Source organism: Vanessa cardui, chromosome 2 (genome assembly GCF_905220365.1).
Source record: "Vanessa cardui chromosome 2, ilVanCard2.1, whole genome shotgun sequence".
NCBI lineage: Eukaryota > Metazoa > Arthropoda > Insecta > Lepidoptera > Nymphalidae > Vanessa > Vanessa cardui.
Window position 1 is genome coordinate 11,442,974 of NC_061124.1, and position 12,585 is coordinate 11,455,558.

At 31.9% G+C, this 12,585-nt stretch overlaps 1 protein-coding gene across 1 annotated transcript; it reads right to left on the minus strand.

The window, feature by feature from the left end:
* Positions 1–198: 198 nt before the first annotated feature.
* Positions 199–8,095, minus strand: LOC124535381. The gene is made up of 6 exons (XM_047111592.1): positions 7,744–8,095; positions 3,317–3,409; positions 2,860–3,007; positions 2,272–2,350; positions 1,694–1,874; positions 199–546 (listed from the first exon to the last, which is right to left on the minus strand). Exons 1-6 carry the CDS (start codon positions 7,832–7,834, stop codon positions 395–397), a joined length of 744 nt encoding a protein of 247 aa, XP_046967548.1. The 5' UTR covers positions 7,835–8,095; the 3' UTR covers positions 199–394.
* Positions 8,096–12,585: the final 4,490 nt, after the last annotated feature.

A 12,585-nucleotide genomic window follows, 5' to 3' on the forward strand; every position in this document is an offset into this window, starting at 1 on the left:
AAATTGAAGGTGCAATGTTATATAATGCTGTATTTATGGTGTGCGTGAAGGTTCGGATTACGCTTGTTGGCGCCATTTGTTGTTGGTGAGAGGCCTGTTCGGTTGGTATTCATTTGTGTTGGAAGACTGAGGTTGATTATTCCAGTTCGATGGACGTGCGAGTTATTTGTTGATTGAATTTAAATATAAAGTCATATATATAGTTAGGTTATATTTTTTAATAAATATAATATTGAGATATGTAATATAAAATGCCTTTTATTTCCCGTATTTACATAACACTTATTAAAACACAACAATCATCTAAGGACTAGTTTGAAACACTTAACATTTAAATAATTATTCGCTTAATTATTTACCATATATCTTAATGACATTTGTTACTTTTTTAAGGTTAGTCCTTGATGAACTCTTGTACTGGAAAGTCTTTGAAGGATTTGCTCCAGATGTCAGTGAAGGCGGTGCTGACGAGGTCGTTTATTAATGGACGGATCACCGCGAAGCCAGGCTTCCATGTTGCATTTATCAGACTGTCTAGAACCATTTCTGTGAACAATTATTATTAAGTTAATTTCCTATAATTTATGTTGTTTCAATGTGATTGTTTTTTTCAAAAATACTATTATTGATAGACCCTAGGTTGCTGCTACTGAGAGCAGACCACACAATTACATTTTATCCAATATTACCATGCTTTAGGTATTCCGACGATTTGATAATTTAAGATATAAAATATAAAAAAAGTTATTTACTAAATATATATTATATTGTGTGCTAAATCACTAAATCAATGTTATGTGAAAGAAAAACTAGACAGGTCGTTTCATCTCATTATAAAGTGATGAAACCTTTTTTAATCGATTTTTTTTAATGCAATTACATTAGTAAAAGTTACTGGCCAGTAACTTTTTTCTGTTCCTAAAATGAATTATTTATCAAATTGCAATAATTTAATAAACTATTATCAAGAATTCTCTTTAATCTTCTGCACGGCAGGACCTCTACAAAATTAGCAAGCATTCGATATTTTATGTGCAGTTCGATAGCACGACGATTCCCGTAATCACTGGAAAATTAATTACGCAATTTAAACCGATTTTCCAGTGACTATGTATTAATAAATACATAGGTTTGAAATCTATAAAATTTAGAATACCTGTTTTTTAATAAAATAATAAGAATATAGTTTTATGAATGATGGAGTAAACACACAAATTCAAAAACCTTTATTCAAAATAGAAGTGTTTACACTTTCTTATTGATTGTCGAAAACATACCACCGGTTCGGAATATAATACCTCAGACCTGAGAAGAACCGGCGAAAGAAACTCTGCGGGATTTTTTTTATAATGTCAATTTATAATTTACAGCAATAAACATATTCTTGTTATTTGAAACAGCCTGGAGGCGATCATCTCATTCCCAAGGTGTGATAAAGGCTTAATAATGTTTGACGACCTCTGTGGTCGAGTGGTGTGTACACCGGTCTTCATGGGTACGCCACTCTGAGGTCCCGGGTTCTATTCCCGGCCGAGTCGATGTAGATTACCATTAGTTTTCTATGTTGTCTTGGGTCTGGGTGTTTGTGGTACCGTCGTTACTTCTGATTTCTATAACACAAGTGCTTCAGCTACTTACATTGGGATCAGTGTAATGTATGTGATGTTGTCTCATTAAAAAAATTAAAATGTACCCATAACGCTTCTGCCTCTGAGCAAGTTCCCGACATGTATGTCCATGTCGCCGATGTGGTCGATCTCCACGTTGACGTCCACTCCGCTGCCGTTGCGTTTGATTCGCGTGGTCTGCGAGTAGTCGCGTAGCGTAAGGTTCCAGCGACCAGAGCGCTCAACTCCTAGACCTAACATGTCACCCTGGATAAACAAAATACATTAAATTCAAACTAATTATTGTTGAATTCGGAATATAAATTATATCTACAAAAGTTCGCAAAGATATTCTTTTCTATTAATTGACATTTAAATTTAAATAGCTTCATAAACATTGACCATTAAACAATGAGATTTTAATAAAATATTATGGGGATTTTTGAGACGTTTGTAGGGAATCTTCTTAGGTAAACATTGAAACGGGTTTTATCAAACAATTAATAAGAAGCTGTGAATAACCTACATACCAGAATACATTTGTGTGCTCATTATCTTTAAGATTACTAAAAATTCTTAAAAACATTAGAATGAAGTGTTATAGTGCTAACAAAAACGTTTGAGTTTTTTATCATAAAAAACTGAAAGTAAATATAAAAAGTACCTTAAAATCATAATTCCCTTCCAGCCACTTTTCTGGGAAGTATTGCGAGTATATGATACGCTGATTTGCCCAATCAGTCCTGAAAAAAATATTCCATTATTATTAATAATAATAAATTAAAACCATTAAAAATAAAAAATATGACATTATTATTAAAAGTATTATTTTTTATCTAAATCGTTATACATCAGATCAGTGGCGGATTTACCAATAGGCTAAAGAGGCTGGAGTCTAGGGCGGCTGATTTAGAGGGGCGGCTAATGTAGTCCATACTTACAGAAGTAAAAAAACACTTATAATTATATGTATACACATTACGTCCGTAATCCGTATACTCTTCACTACATAGCGGGTTGGAAAAATAAAATAGTAACTGACAGAAATATCACCTAAATTATAATCATACTAATAACGGGAATAACCTATGTAATGAGGACGATAGAACACAAATCATAAATGTTGCAAAAAAAAAGTAGGGGCGGCAAAACTTTAATAGCCTACTAGCCTACTAGCGGCAGATTTGTAAATCCGCCACTGCGTCAGATATTGAATTGAATAACAACAATTATTAAGATTAAAATCTCATACTTATATTTAGTCACGGTAGACTGCGACCAGCCCCTTTCGAAAACGTCACGAAGAGTCAACGTATATCCCATTCCGAAAATCGATCGAATTTGCTTCACTTCTTTCGCGAAATGTGGGTCGAAAGGCGCAATACCCATATCTGGTACACCTATAATAATAATTTAAATTAATAATTATATGTTGTATTGGCTACATTTTTTTAATATTTTTATTGGTCAGAAACTAGGCAGCAACTACTACTTCCTGTCTCCCCTTTGGTAACATACTTTCAATACAATTTCATAAAGTAGTACCGAGAGCAATATTATTATAATATTATATACTTAAGGACTGTATAATTTATACCTAGTTAAATCTTATAAAATAATTGCGTAGTTTCGGGATAACTTTATTCAAATAAGTCGGTTAATAAACATATTATAATTTAGCAATAACCAGTACGACTCGCTTCTCTCACCTCTTTTAAAATAGGGTCGAAGTTTGTTGAAAGCACGCTTCACGCAAGCATCGAAATCGGACGAGCTTTTCTTGCACTTGGAGAATATTTTTTCTGTAAAAATATATGTTAAGTTAGTATTATATACATTTCAGAATAAATCAAATACACAGTGAAATTTGTTTATGACACCAAATTACAGAAATAAACAAAAGAAAAAATACAAACACCGAGTATTCGCAACGGCGACAAAAATAAGCGAACTTTGCAGTGCGCATGTTGTGTGTAAAATAGACAGCAAACACACTTATAGTTTATTAGGACAAGACGAGAGCTTTACTTGTATTGCAAGGTACAGACGTAATAACTATAAACTTCGAAGTCCGGCCTCGTTATATCGATATTACTCCCAGTTTGGACCTGGGGACATAGTGGATCCCAGGATCTACAGCTTTACGACTTTGACAATTGAAGCAACGTAGCAAAATAATCAGGAACATCAGGTATGTAACTCGAAAGACGTAAAGTTATGTTAAATCAGCTTCCTTCTAGGCCTAACGGAAATTAATAGGTTTTAAAACAAATATCTTATACTTATTTATTAAAGTCATTACTATTCTTATATTTAGTAGTATTTTTTTTAACATTTAATATCTTATTTTCGAGTTATCGTAATTCCTCCGAGTCGATTCTGTGTCTTTTGTAGAAAGGTACGGATATGTTTATGTAATATACAAACGTACATACATAATATGTATTTGTAAGTTTCTTTAACCATAATTGAGTTTAAATTATAGACCTTTAGAGTTGACATCATATCTCGATTTCAAATTATGATGCCAACTGTAAAGGAAAGTTTCTAAGGTAGGAAAATCATATTATATCCAGGACAACACATTCTGTAGGATCCAAATAAGTGTTCATTTCTATTTAGGGATTGTGTTCGCAAGTATTACATCGCATTCGTTCAACATTTATCACTTATGAAATATTTCTACACCGGCTCGACCTTCACTTCCCTTCTTGTGAATGTGATGTTTTGTAACGAACGATGTCAATAACATACATATACAAATGAGCTTTTATATAAAACTTTATGTATTATAAGCCGTCGACGTGTTATTGCAACATATTGTAAAAGTTTGTTAATATTAACAAAGTTTGTTGGGAATATGTCGTATGAAATTTTAGTTATCTTTATTTTGTTATACAGATAATAAAGAAATTAAATGTCCTAAAGTATGCAAGCTGTTAATATATTTTCGTATAAAGCCGGTTTTAAAGCTACATGCTGTTATAATAATTAGTTAATTACATTATGGTCCTTATAGTGGTTACCACTGAAAAATATAAATAAACTTCTAGTCGCCTGCGGGTTTGCTCGCGTTTTAGAGTGTAGATTGTCATGTGCTAAGCAAAAGAAGTAGCCTTGCCTGGAGTTCAAGTTTGCTTCATATCAAATTTCATCAAACTCGGCTCAGCGGTTTGGTCGTGAAAGTACGACATACAGACAGACAGAGTCACCACATACTTTCACATTTATAATAATAATATAGATTTATAAGTCAAGTAAGTATTGAGAAACCAATAAGATTCAAATTCGTCATGTAACTATGTATGTAGTAATAAAATTATATTCTAATAAAAGTTAATTCGGGTCTCGAGTTACACGACCGAACTTGACCGAAATTTGCCATAAGTTGTCATAAGTTTTACGGTGACGTGATGGAAAGTTACAATATTGTAATTTATTGATCATAAAAATCTATTGTGGTTTATGAACGATTTATTATATAATCGTCGCCGCATGTCATCGATTCAACGGAGAAACTAGTCAATTCCTGCGTATTTTAGTGCTGGTATTAATATAATTGAATAAATTGTTCTCATAACTATATTCGTGTTATTCGAAGTTCAAATGGGTAACTTGTTAACAGACTTTGTGCAAGCATGCTGAGTAGCTAGCACAACTCGTCACATATTATATCGGAAAATTTAGTATAGAGTTTCGGTTTGAAGTTTTGATGGGACTTTTATTGACAGATAGCCGATATAATAAGGAGTAACTTAGGCTGCAATAATAAATTATTGGGTTAAATTGAAACGCGCACGATGTAGCGGGCACAGTTGAGTTGACAGTCTCCATGCCTATCAATGCATATTTCAAATAAATTATAAAATAAGGGTGCAGTATATTTCCCTACTCTTGTAGTCTGTTGGGACGCTAATTTAAACTTTTCTTGGCACACAGCCAACTTTCTATATCAAGTCTATTGTTGAGAATGTTTGGATAGAAGTATCCAATAACACTTATCGGTCATATAATATTCAATCCCGATACCTCGAAATTTGCATTCGTAAGCTAGTACCACACAGCCAATACTATACCACAGATGCAGTTACATAATACATATTATTATGTTGAATATGTTTTTAACCTGAAAGAAGCAATTTTCTTGTGCGAGATTAAAGTCACTGCGTATGAGTATGTGTTATGACATAGCGATGATTGCATACACAACCCGTTTCCCACATGACAGTTATCAGTATATTTTGCAACTTTAGAGGCTAAAGGAAGACGTATTTCTAGTATAAACTAGCGACCTACCCAAACTTCGCACGCGAGCAACATAGGTACTACAGAATTTGTTGATTTACGATATTATATTAGATACTTCTAAGATTATCAGTGTTTGTTATCTATATTGTTCATGTATTATATACAAAAACCTTCCACTCGAAACACTATTTTTTATTAAAAAAATCCGCATCAATATCTCTTACGTAATTTTAAAGATATGAACATACATACAGACTGCAGTAAACGAATTTGTTTTATACTATGTAATGATGATAATGATGATAAATAATGATGAAGAAAGACGTAGAGTTGCATTTTAGCGATGTTTAGACTATATGTCATTGCTGGGCTAAAGCTTTCTACTTTAATTAAAAGTATGGAGAGTTTGGAGCTTAATCCAATGTAGCAGAATTTCATCTGACACATGCACTAGTTGTGTTCACGATTTAAGATCTAATAATATTAACTTTTTATTGTAATAATATTGCGTCGAGATGGCCCAGTGGTGAGAAGAGTCGAGATGGCCCAGTGGTGAGAACGCGTGCATCTTAACCGATGATTGCGGGTTCAAATCCAGGCAAGCACCGCTGATTCATGTGCTTAAATTGTCTTTATAATTCATCTCGTGCTCAGCGGTGAAGGAAAACATCGTGAGGAAACCTGCATGTGACAAATTTCATAGAAATTCTGCCACATCTGTATTCCACCAACCCGCATTGGAACAGCGTGGTGGAATATGTTCCATACCTTCTCCTCAAAAAAGGAGAGGAGGCCTTTAGCCCAGCAGGGGGAATTTACAGGCTGTTGTTGTTGTTGTTGAATATTAACTTTGGTCAGAATTGTTTGGTAGCGATAAATCGAAAACAAATGTGATGAATAAATTAATGACATTGATGTTAATGGTTGATGTGTCAACAAATACATGATCGAAGTTACCATTAACGCAATGAGGTAGTAAAATATAAAATTATCAAATATGTCGTCATCTCAGCAAATGTTTGTTAAGCAAACGACGTATGTTATATAGTCATTGGTAGATCGATTTTATGATTTTATTCTTAATTTAACCATATTTATACTAACAATAAAATGTTATAGCGTTAAGTTTTCAGACTAGAAATAAGAGTTTTATAATTTTTCCTTTCTTCATTCATTTCTGACGGTGGAAAAATATCGCAAATAATTATTTTTTTCTTTCGCATTCTTTACCGATTGAAGCTACAAAAAGCTTTTTATAATATCTTTACGTATTTAAAAAAAAAACAATGCCTCTATATCTAAGTGTTAATTTTTTTTTTTAAGCAATCCGACATAGGTCGTGCGGTACTTTTCGTATCTACTTTGATAGTTTTTTGTTAAAAATCGTCAATTTACAACTGTTAACAACGCAAATACTAATATAAATACTGACAAATCGAAATACATTTTATGTATACCTACATAGTTACTGATTCGTGTTCTGACGCAGGATAATAAATGTGCAATTCTTAGAAACTGTAACGATTATCTGATATTAAACGGAATATACTGTAATTTAAATATTAAATTATCCTTCACACGATTCTTATTAATTTTGCTTGAGATAAAATGTATATGTAAATGTATGTCACTTTATTATCATTTTGTCAAGTTATTGATAGTTATACAAAATTTCGATATAATTTTTGCAATACGTTCTTATTTTCCAAATAAGTTATTTGTCGCTGTAAGAGTTGCTATTTGACCCACATTCGCGAGGTGAGTCTGGCTTTAAATTATTTTGTATGTTACTTAATCGGAAATAGGATTGTCTGAAGCCATAATAATATAATTATAAAACAAGACATAATGCATATTTACATAACATAAAATGCAAAAATATACATACGTATTTCATAGGCTTCACTGTCAGAACTCGCGATTTGTAAACAGCACAACACTATGGCACTTACACTAATCGCATTCTTTAAGAAATGCATCGTAATTGCACTTTTAGAAAAACGAACAAACTAATTTAAAAAAAAAACAATATTTTTATTTATTTTTAATTATTAGAATTTTATCTTATAGTAATATACAATTATTCTGTTTCTTTATTGTACTTCTTTATTACGGATCTACGGTCTTCTGTTGAATGTTTCTGCATGTCTGTCAACGCAAGGGTCTGCTGTCCCCCTACTTCATCTTGCGTCACTGCGTTCATAGTGAGTTGAAATGGCTCTTGAGAGAGCAAGAACGGACGCACACAAGTTACTCGTACTGTTAAGCGTGTAAAGTAAACATACATATATTTTAAAGTATATATTTTGACATTTGTTAAAGTAAGACATAGGTTGGGAAATTAAATTCAAAAAGGTCTTTATATGTCGATGTATAGTATCATACATAATGATTCGGATTTGGCAGATACGGCATTTTTCCTATTTTAATATCACAGTCTCATGTAAATGTTTCTTAACATCGTTAAACAATTTTTAAATATGTTATATTAGAGTTCGACTTATCAGAGACAAGAGAAAACTATATTTTTAAACACCGAACATAAATAAAATAAATATTATGATATAAAATGCGATTATAGGAACCTACTTATTATATTTTTAGCCATGATGGCTCACTGGTTAAAAGGCGTCAATGTTAACAGATGATTTCGTGATCAAACTAGAGAATTTTCCTGTGCACGCACCGGGTGTAAATTTGTTTTTCACCAACCTACTGTACACCCCTGTACACTCTTAACTTTCTCAAAAAGGAGACGCTTTTGCCCAGTGGAAAATTTATAATTTGTTACTACATTTACTTTTATACTTTGATACTATGTTTCATACGAAGAAAAACTGTATTAAATATGTATTGATGAGTTTTTTTTCGAACTATAATTAAAAAACCATTAAGTTAAAATTACTCGATTAAAGATTAGTGTGAACGTAATTGTTAATTTATCATTGTTAATATGTTGATTATGTAATCTTGATAATATTCTAATATAATTAAGATAACAATTAATAACATTAAATGCTTAAATGTATACAAATATGCACTAAAACTAGTTACTGTATAAATCTTGACCGCGTGGAATGGTGGAAAGAAGGCTAGCAGCATTTCCCCGTTGAATCGCAATTTCGATCCTCTGGGCAAAAAACGAACCAGCCCTCCTGTCATCAGTAGAGGCAATGAGGCGAGGCGTTATACTTTTGATGAAAAAATAATAAAGTATTGTCTAGTTTATTTATTAGTAATGTAGATGAGAAAATAATAGTTCACCATTCAAACCGGATCACTGCAATAGTTGCAATGTTAAGCATTATGTGTTAACGCTCACATTTAAGTTAATCGTCTTGTTTTACTACTAATTATATAGCATATGCACATAAACACATACTAGACAAACACAATGGGATTTTCTCATAAACAAATTTACTACTATTTTAATGATTTGACGTTTTTTAACATAGAGGTAGGTATTATAGAATAAAATACCAACGACCGATATCAGGGCTCTCTTTAGCAAAGGGCATAAGGACAACAGCCTATATTAAAAAAACCAACTACATATTTAACAATTGTAAATAATGTACATATATGAACATGAATACACATTCCAACGCAGATATAGTACATGTATGAACGAATTAAAAAAACAAATCACTTGTAAAGAAATTGTTAAAAATTCGATTGACTGAATTTTTTATAATAACTGTGTGGGTCACTCCTTATTGCTCCAGGGCGTCAAAATTTCTTAATCCGGTCCTGCAATATATGGTACACAAACTTAGGCTTAAAATTTAAACGAGCAATACGCACAACAGTACCACGGTAATTACAGTGTGTTTTTAAGTTATACTAATAAAAAATTTTGGTCGATATTTTGTTTTTAGGTAATTTAATTACGATTCGTTCAATCAACGGTTTTGAAACTTCAAAATATCTTTCTGAAACTGTTTGTGTTCGTACGAACGTATGCACATACGTATTTATAATTTAGAAATAAAAGCAATAATTTAATATGTGATCATGTTAATATGATTAAATCATAGTAACTGATAATAATAAACCAAATACATGATTGTTTTACTTAAATCTTTATTTAATTTTTTACAGTATGTAAAACCCGAACAGTCGTACATAAGCATACTTCAGAAATAACGCAGTAAAACTCTTCACTTTTACACTGATACTTTATTCTTCACGTATAAAATATTAATTTTGAACTGAATACACAAACATTTCCCGAACATTAGTATTTACAACAATACCAAACGTTAGCGCGATTTAATTTCGGTACAGTGACATCTATTATATAAATAATAAAACATACAGTGACATCTATTATATAAATAATAAAACATATTAGAAACGACTATACACAGTACACCTGAGGACTATCAGATAGTGAGCTATTCCAATTGCTTGAGCCCAAAAGTCAAATAAACAAAACTTCACATACAATTGAGGCGATATACTTGAGCTTTATTAACAATGATCTTTATTATGGATTTGCAAAAAACAGTCTTTCTGAATGTCGTCGAAACTGGTATAAAAGTTAAAATTAAATAGTTAAGTACTTTAGTGGAATGTAAATATTAAAAGTGCGCAATACAACTCAGCTATGCGCGTGGTATGTGTAAATCAAAGGTTTTTTTTTTATTTTAATTCCTTCTTCGGACTGAATTCGATTATCAAATGATATACGAAGTTTGCTGTTCAATGTGATTACAATAAAGTTAAATAAAAACATTTCAATAGAGCTACTATTATATTTATATGACTAATGTATCGTACTATTTCACAAGTTACAATGCATTTTATTGTTTATAGTTCCCTTATTTGTAAGATACGTGATGGAGGATGTATTAGTTCATACGAAGGTTAATTAGTGTTGAGACTATTTTTATACTGTACAGAAAGTGTAGCAATATCGCGTATCGACAAAAATTCGCTCTTTTTATATATGGGAGTTATTAAAGCAATCGTTATATTTGACTTAAACTATTTATTATAATAGATAATTTATTGTACCTGTGTAGTACTTAAAAAAAGTTCATTATTTTGTTATATTTTAAATTTATTATAAATGTGTAATGAACAATTTAAGAGCTGTACCTAATCAATAGAGCACGCGAAGACGAATGGTGCTAGCCCGGATGTGTTGATTAAAGAGCAATATCATCGATGTCTGTTATTTTTGTTTTTTTAAATACTTAATTGACCAACAACAAAAGTTAAAACAATAGGCGGACTTAATGCCTGAAGGCATTCTCTACCAGTCAAGTTCTACAAGTTATTCAGATCCACTTCGACGGAGAATCAAAAGTTACAACAAAGTACATAAAATACAACATTACCTACTTGTACATTGAACACAGGAGCAGAGATGGCCCAGTGGTTAGAACGCGTGCATCTTAACCGATGATTGCGGGTTCAAACCCAGGCAAGCACCAATGATTCATGTGCTTAATTTGTCTTTAAATTTATCTCGTGCTCAGCGGTGAAGGAAAACATCGTGAGGAAACCTGCATGTGACAAATTTCATAGAAATTCTGCCACATGTGTATTCCACCAACCCGCATTGGAACAGCGTTGTGGAATATGTTCCAAACCTTCTCCTCAAAGGGAGAGGAGGCCTTTAGCCCAGCAGTGGGAATTTACAGGCTGTTGTTGTTGTTACATTGAACACAAAAATGGGAACTATTTTTAAAAAATAGCTCCTTATTCTTATTTGACGCATCATTCCTGTTCAAGACTTTAGTTAATAAACGAGTCACAATAGAACTATGTGATATAATTGTTATCTGTGAAATCTTGTATAGTTTCACCTAAGTTACTTTTTTAAACGTCGTCGTATTTTGATGGAAACCGTAGGAAAATTCCTTCCATAATATGACGTAGTTTTATTTTAATACCGATAAATTGTGGTTTTATAAATATGTAATGTTGCTAAACGTTAAGCATGAAATTTAATATATTCCACGACCACGAAATGGATTATAATCAAACGACTAATACGAGCTAATTTGTGCTCAATGCACAGACAAATAACAACCCTTCAAAAACACATTCCAAGGCGATGAAGATGTCATCTAGAATCTACGACATTTAATGCAGATTCTAATGAAAAAGAAAACTTCTAAATTTAACCCTGAAATTTAAAATGTCAGTCAGCAGTTGTGCAAAATAATAATAAATACAAAGTAATCGGAACAGAAAATCGGTCTTTTGCGTACAGACTTCACAGTCCAAACACTTTTTCCAAGTTTCATCCAAAAAATCTACTCCTTGGAATACATATTCTCAAAAACTCTGTAAAAGCTATCTTTCATTCATAAACAAAAATATAAAACACACGGATTAGAATTTATTTTATCCCCAATTCCACCACATCAGATGAAACATCTATTTTTAACTCAGAAATTTTCATATGCCATTTAATCCTTATGTTGATTTTTGAAAAAGTACCTTTGCCCAATTAATAAATTTTTAAAAGATAATGTTACGTTAGACCAACCAGTTTAGATTATTAATTGCATGTAAGCTAGTCATTGGAAAATGGATTCTAAATCGCGTTTTCGTTTGGTTCATCCTAATAGGTAAAAAAAAAAAAATTTGCTAGGAGTGCTATATTGTCCAAGTGATAAGATAAATTATTTCAACACATTAGAAAGCCTTCTTGAAAATTTTGTCCCCTTGTACGATCACATTATATGCATGGGTGACTTAAACACATGCCTTT

What these genes read in the sequence shown, in the direction of transcription:
- LOC124535381 (XM_047111592.1), bottom strand. Translation starts at nt 7,834, where the DNA reads ATGCATTTCTTAAAGAATGCGATTAGTGTAAGTGCCATAGTGTTGTGC. An exon ending in CAGTGAAGCCTATGAAATAC is followed by an intron (nt 3,410 to 7,743) that starts GTATGTATATTT and finishes ATATTTTTACAG; the next exon opens with AAAAAATATTCTCCAAGTGC. An exon ending in CAGAGGCAGAAGCGTTATGG is followed by an intron (nt 547 to 1,693) that starts GTACATTTTAAT and finishes AATTGTTCACAG; the next exon opens with AAATGGTTCTAGACAGTCTG.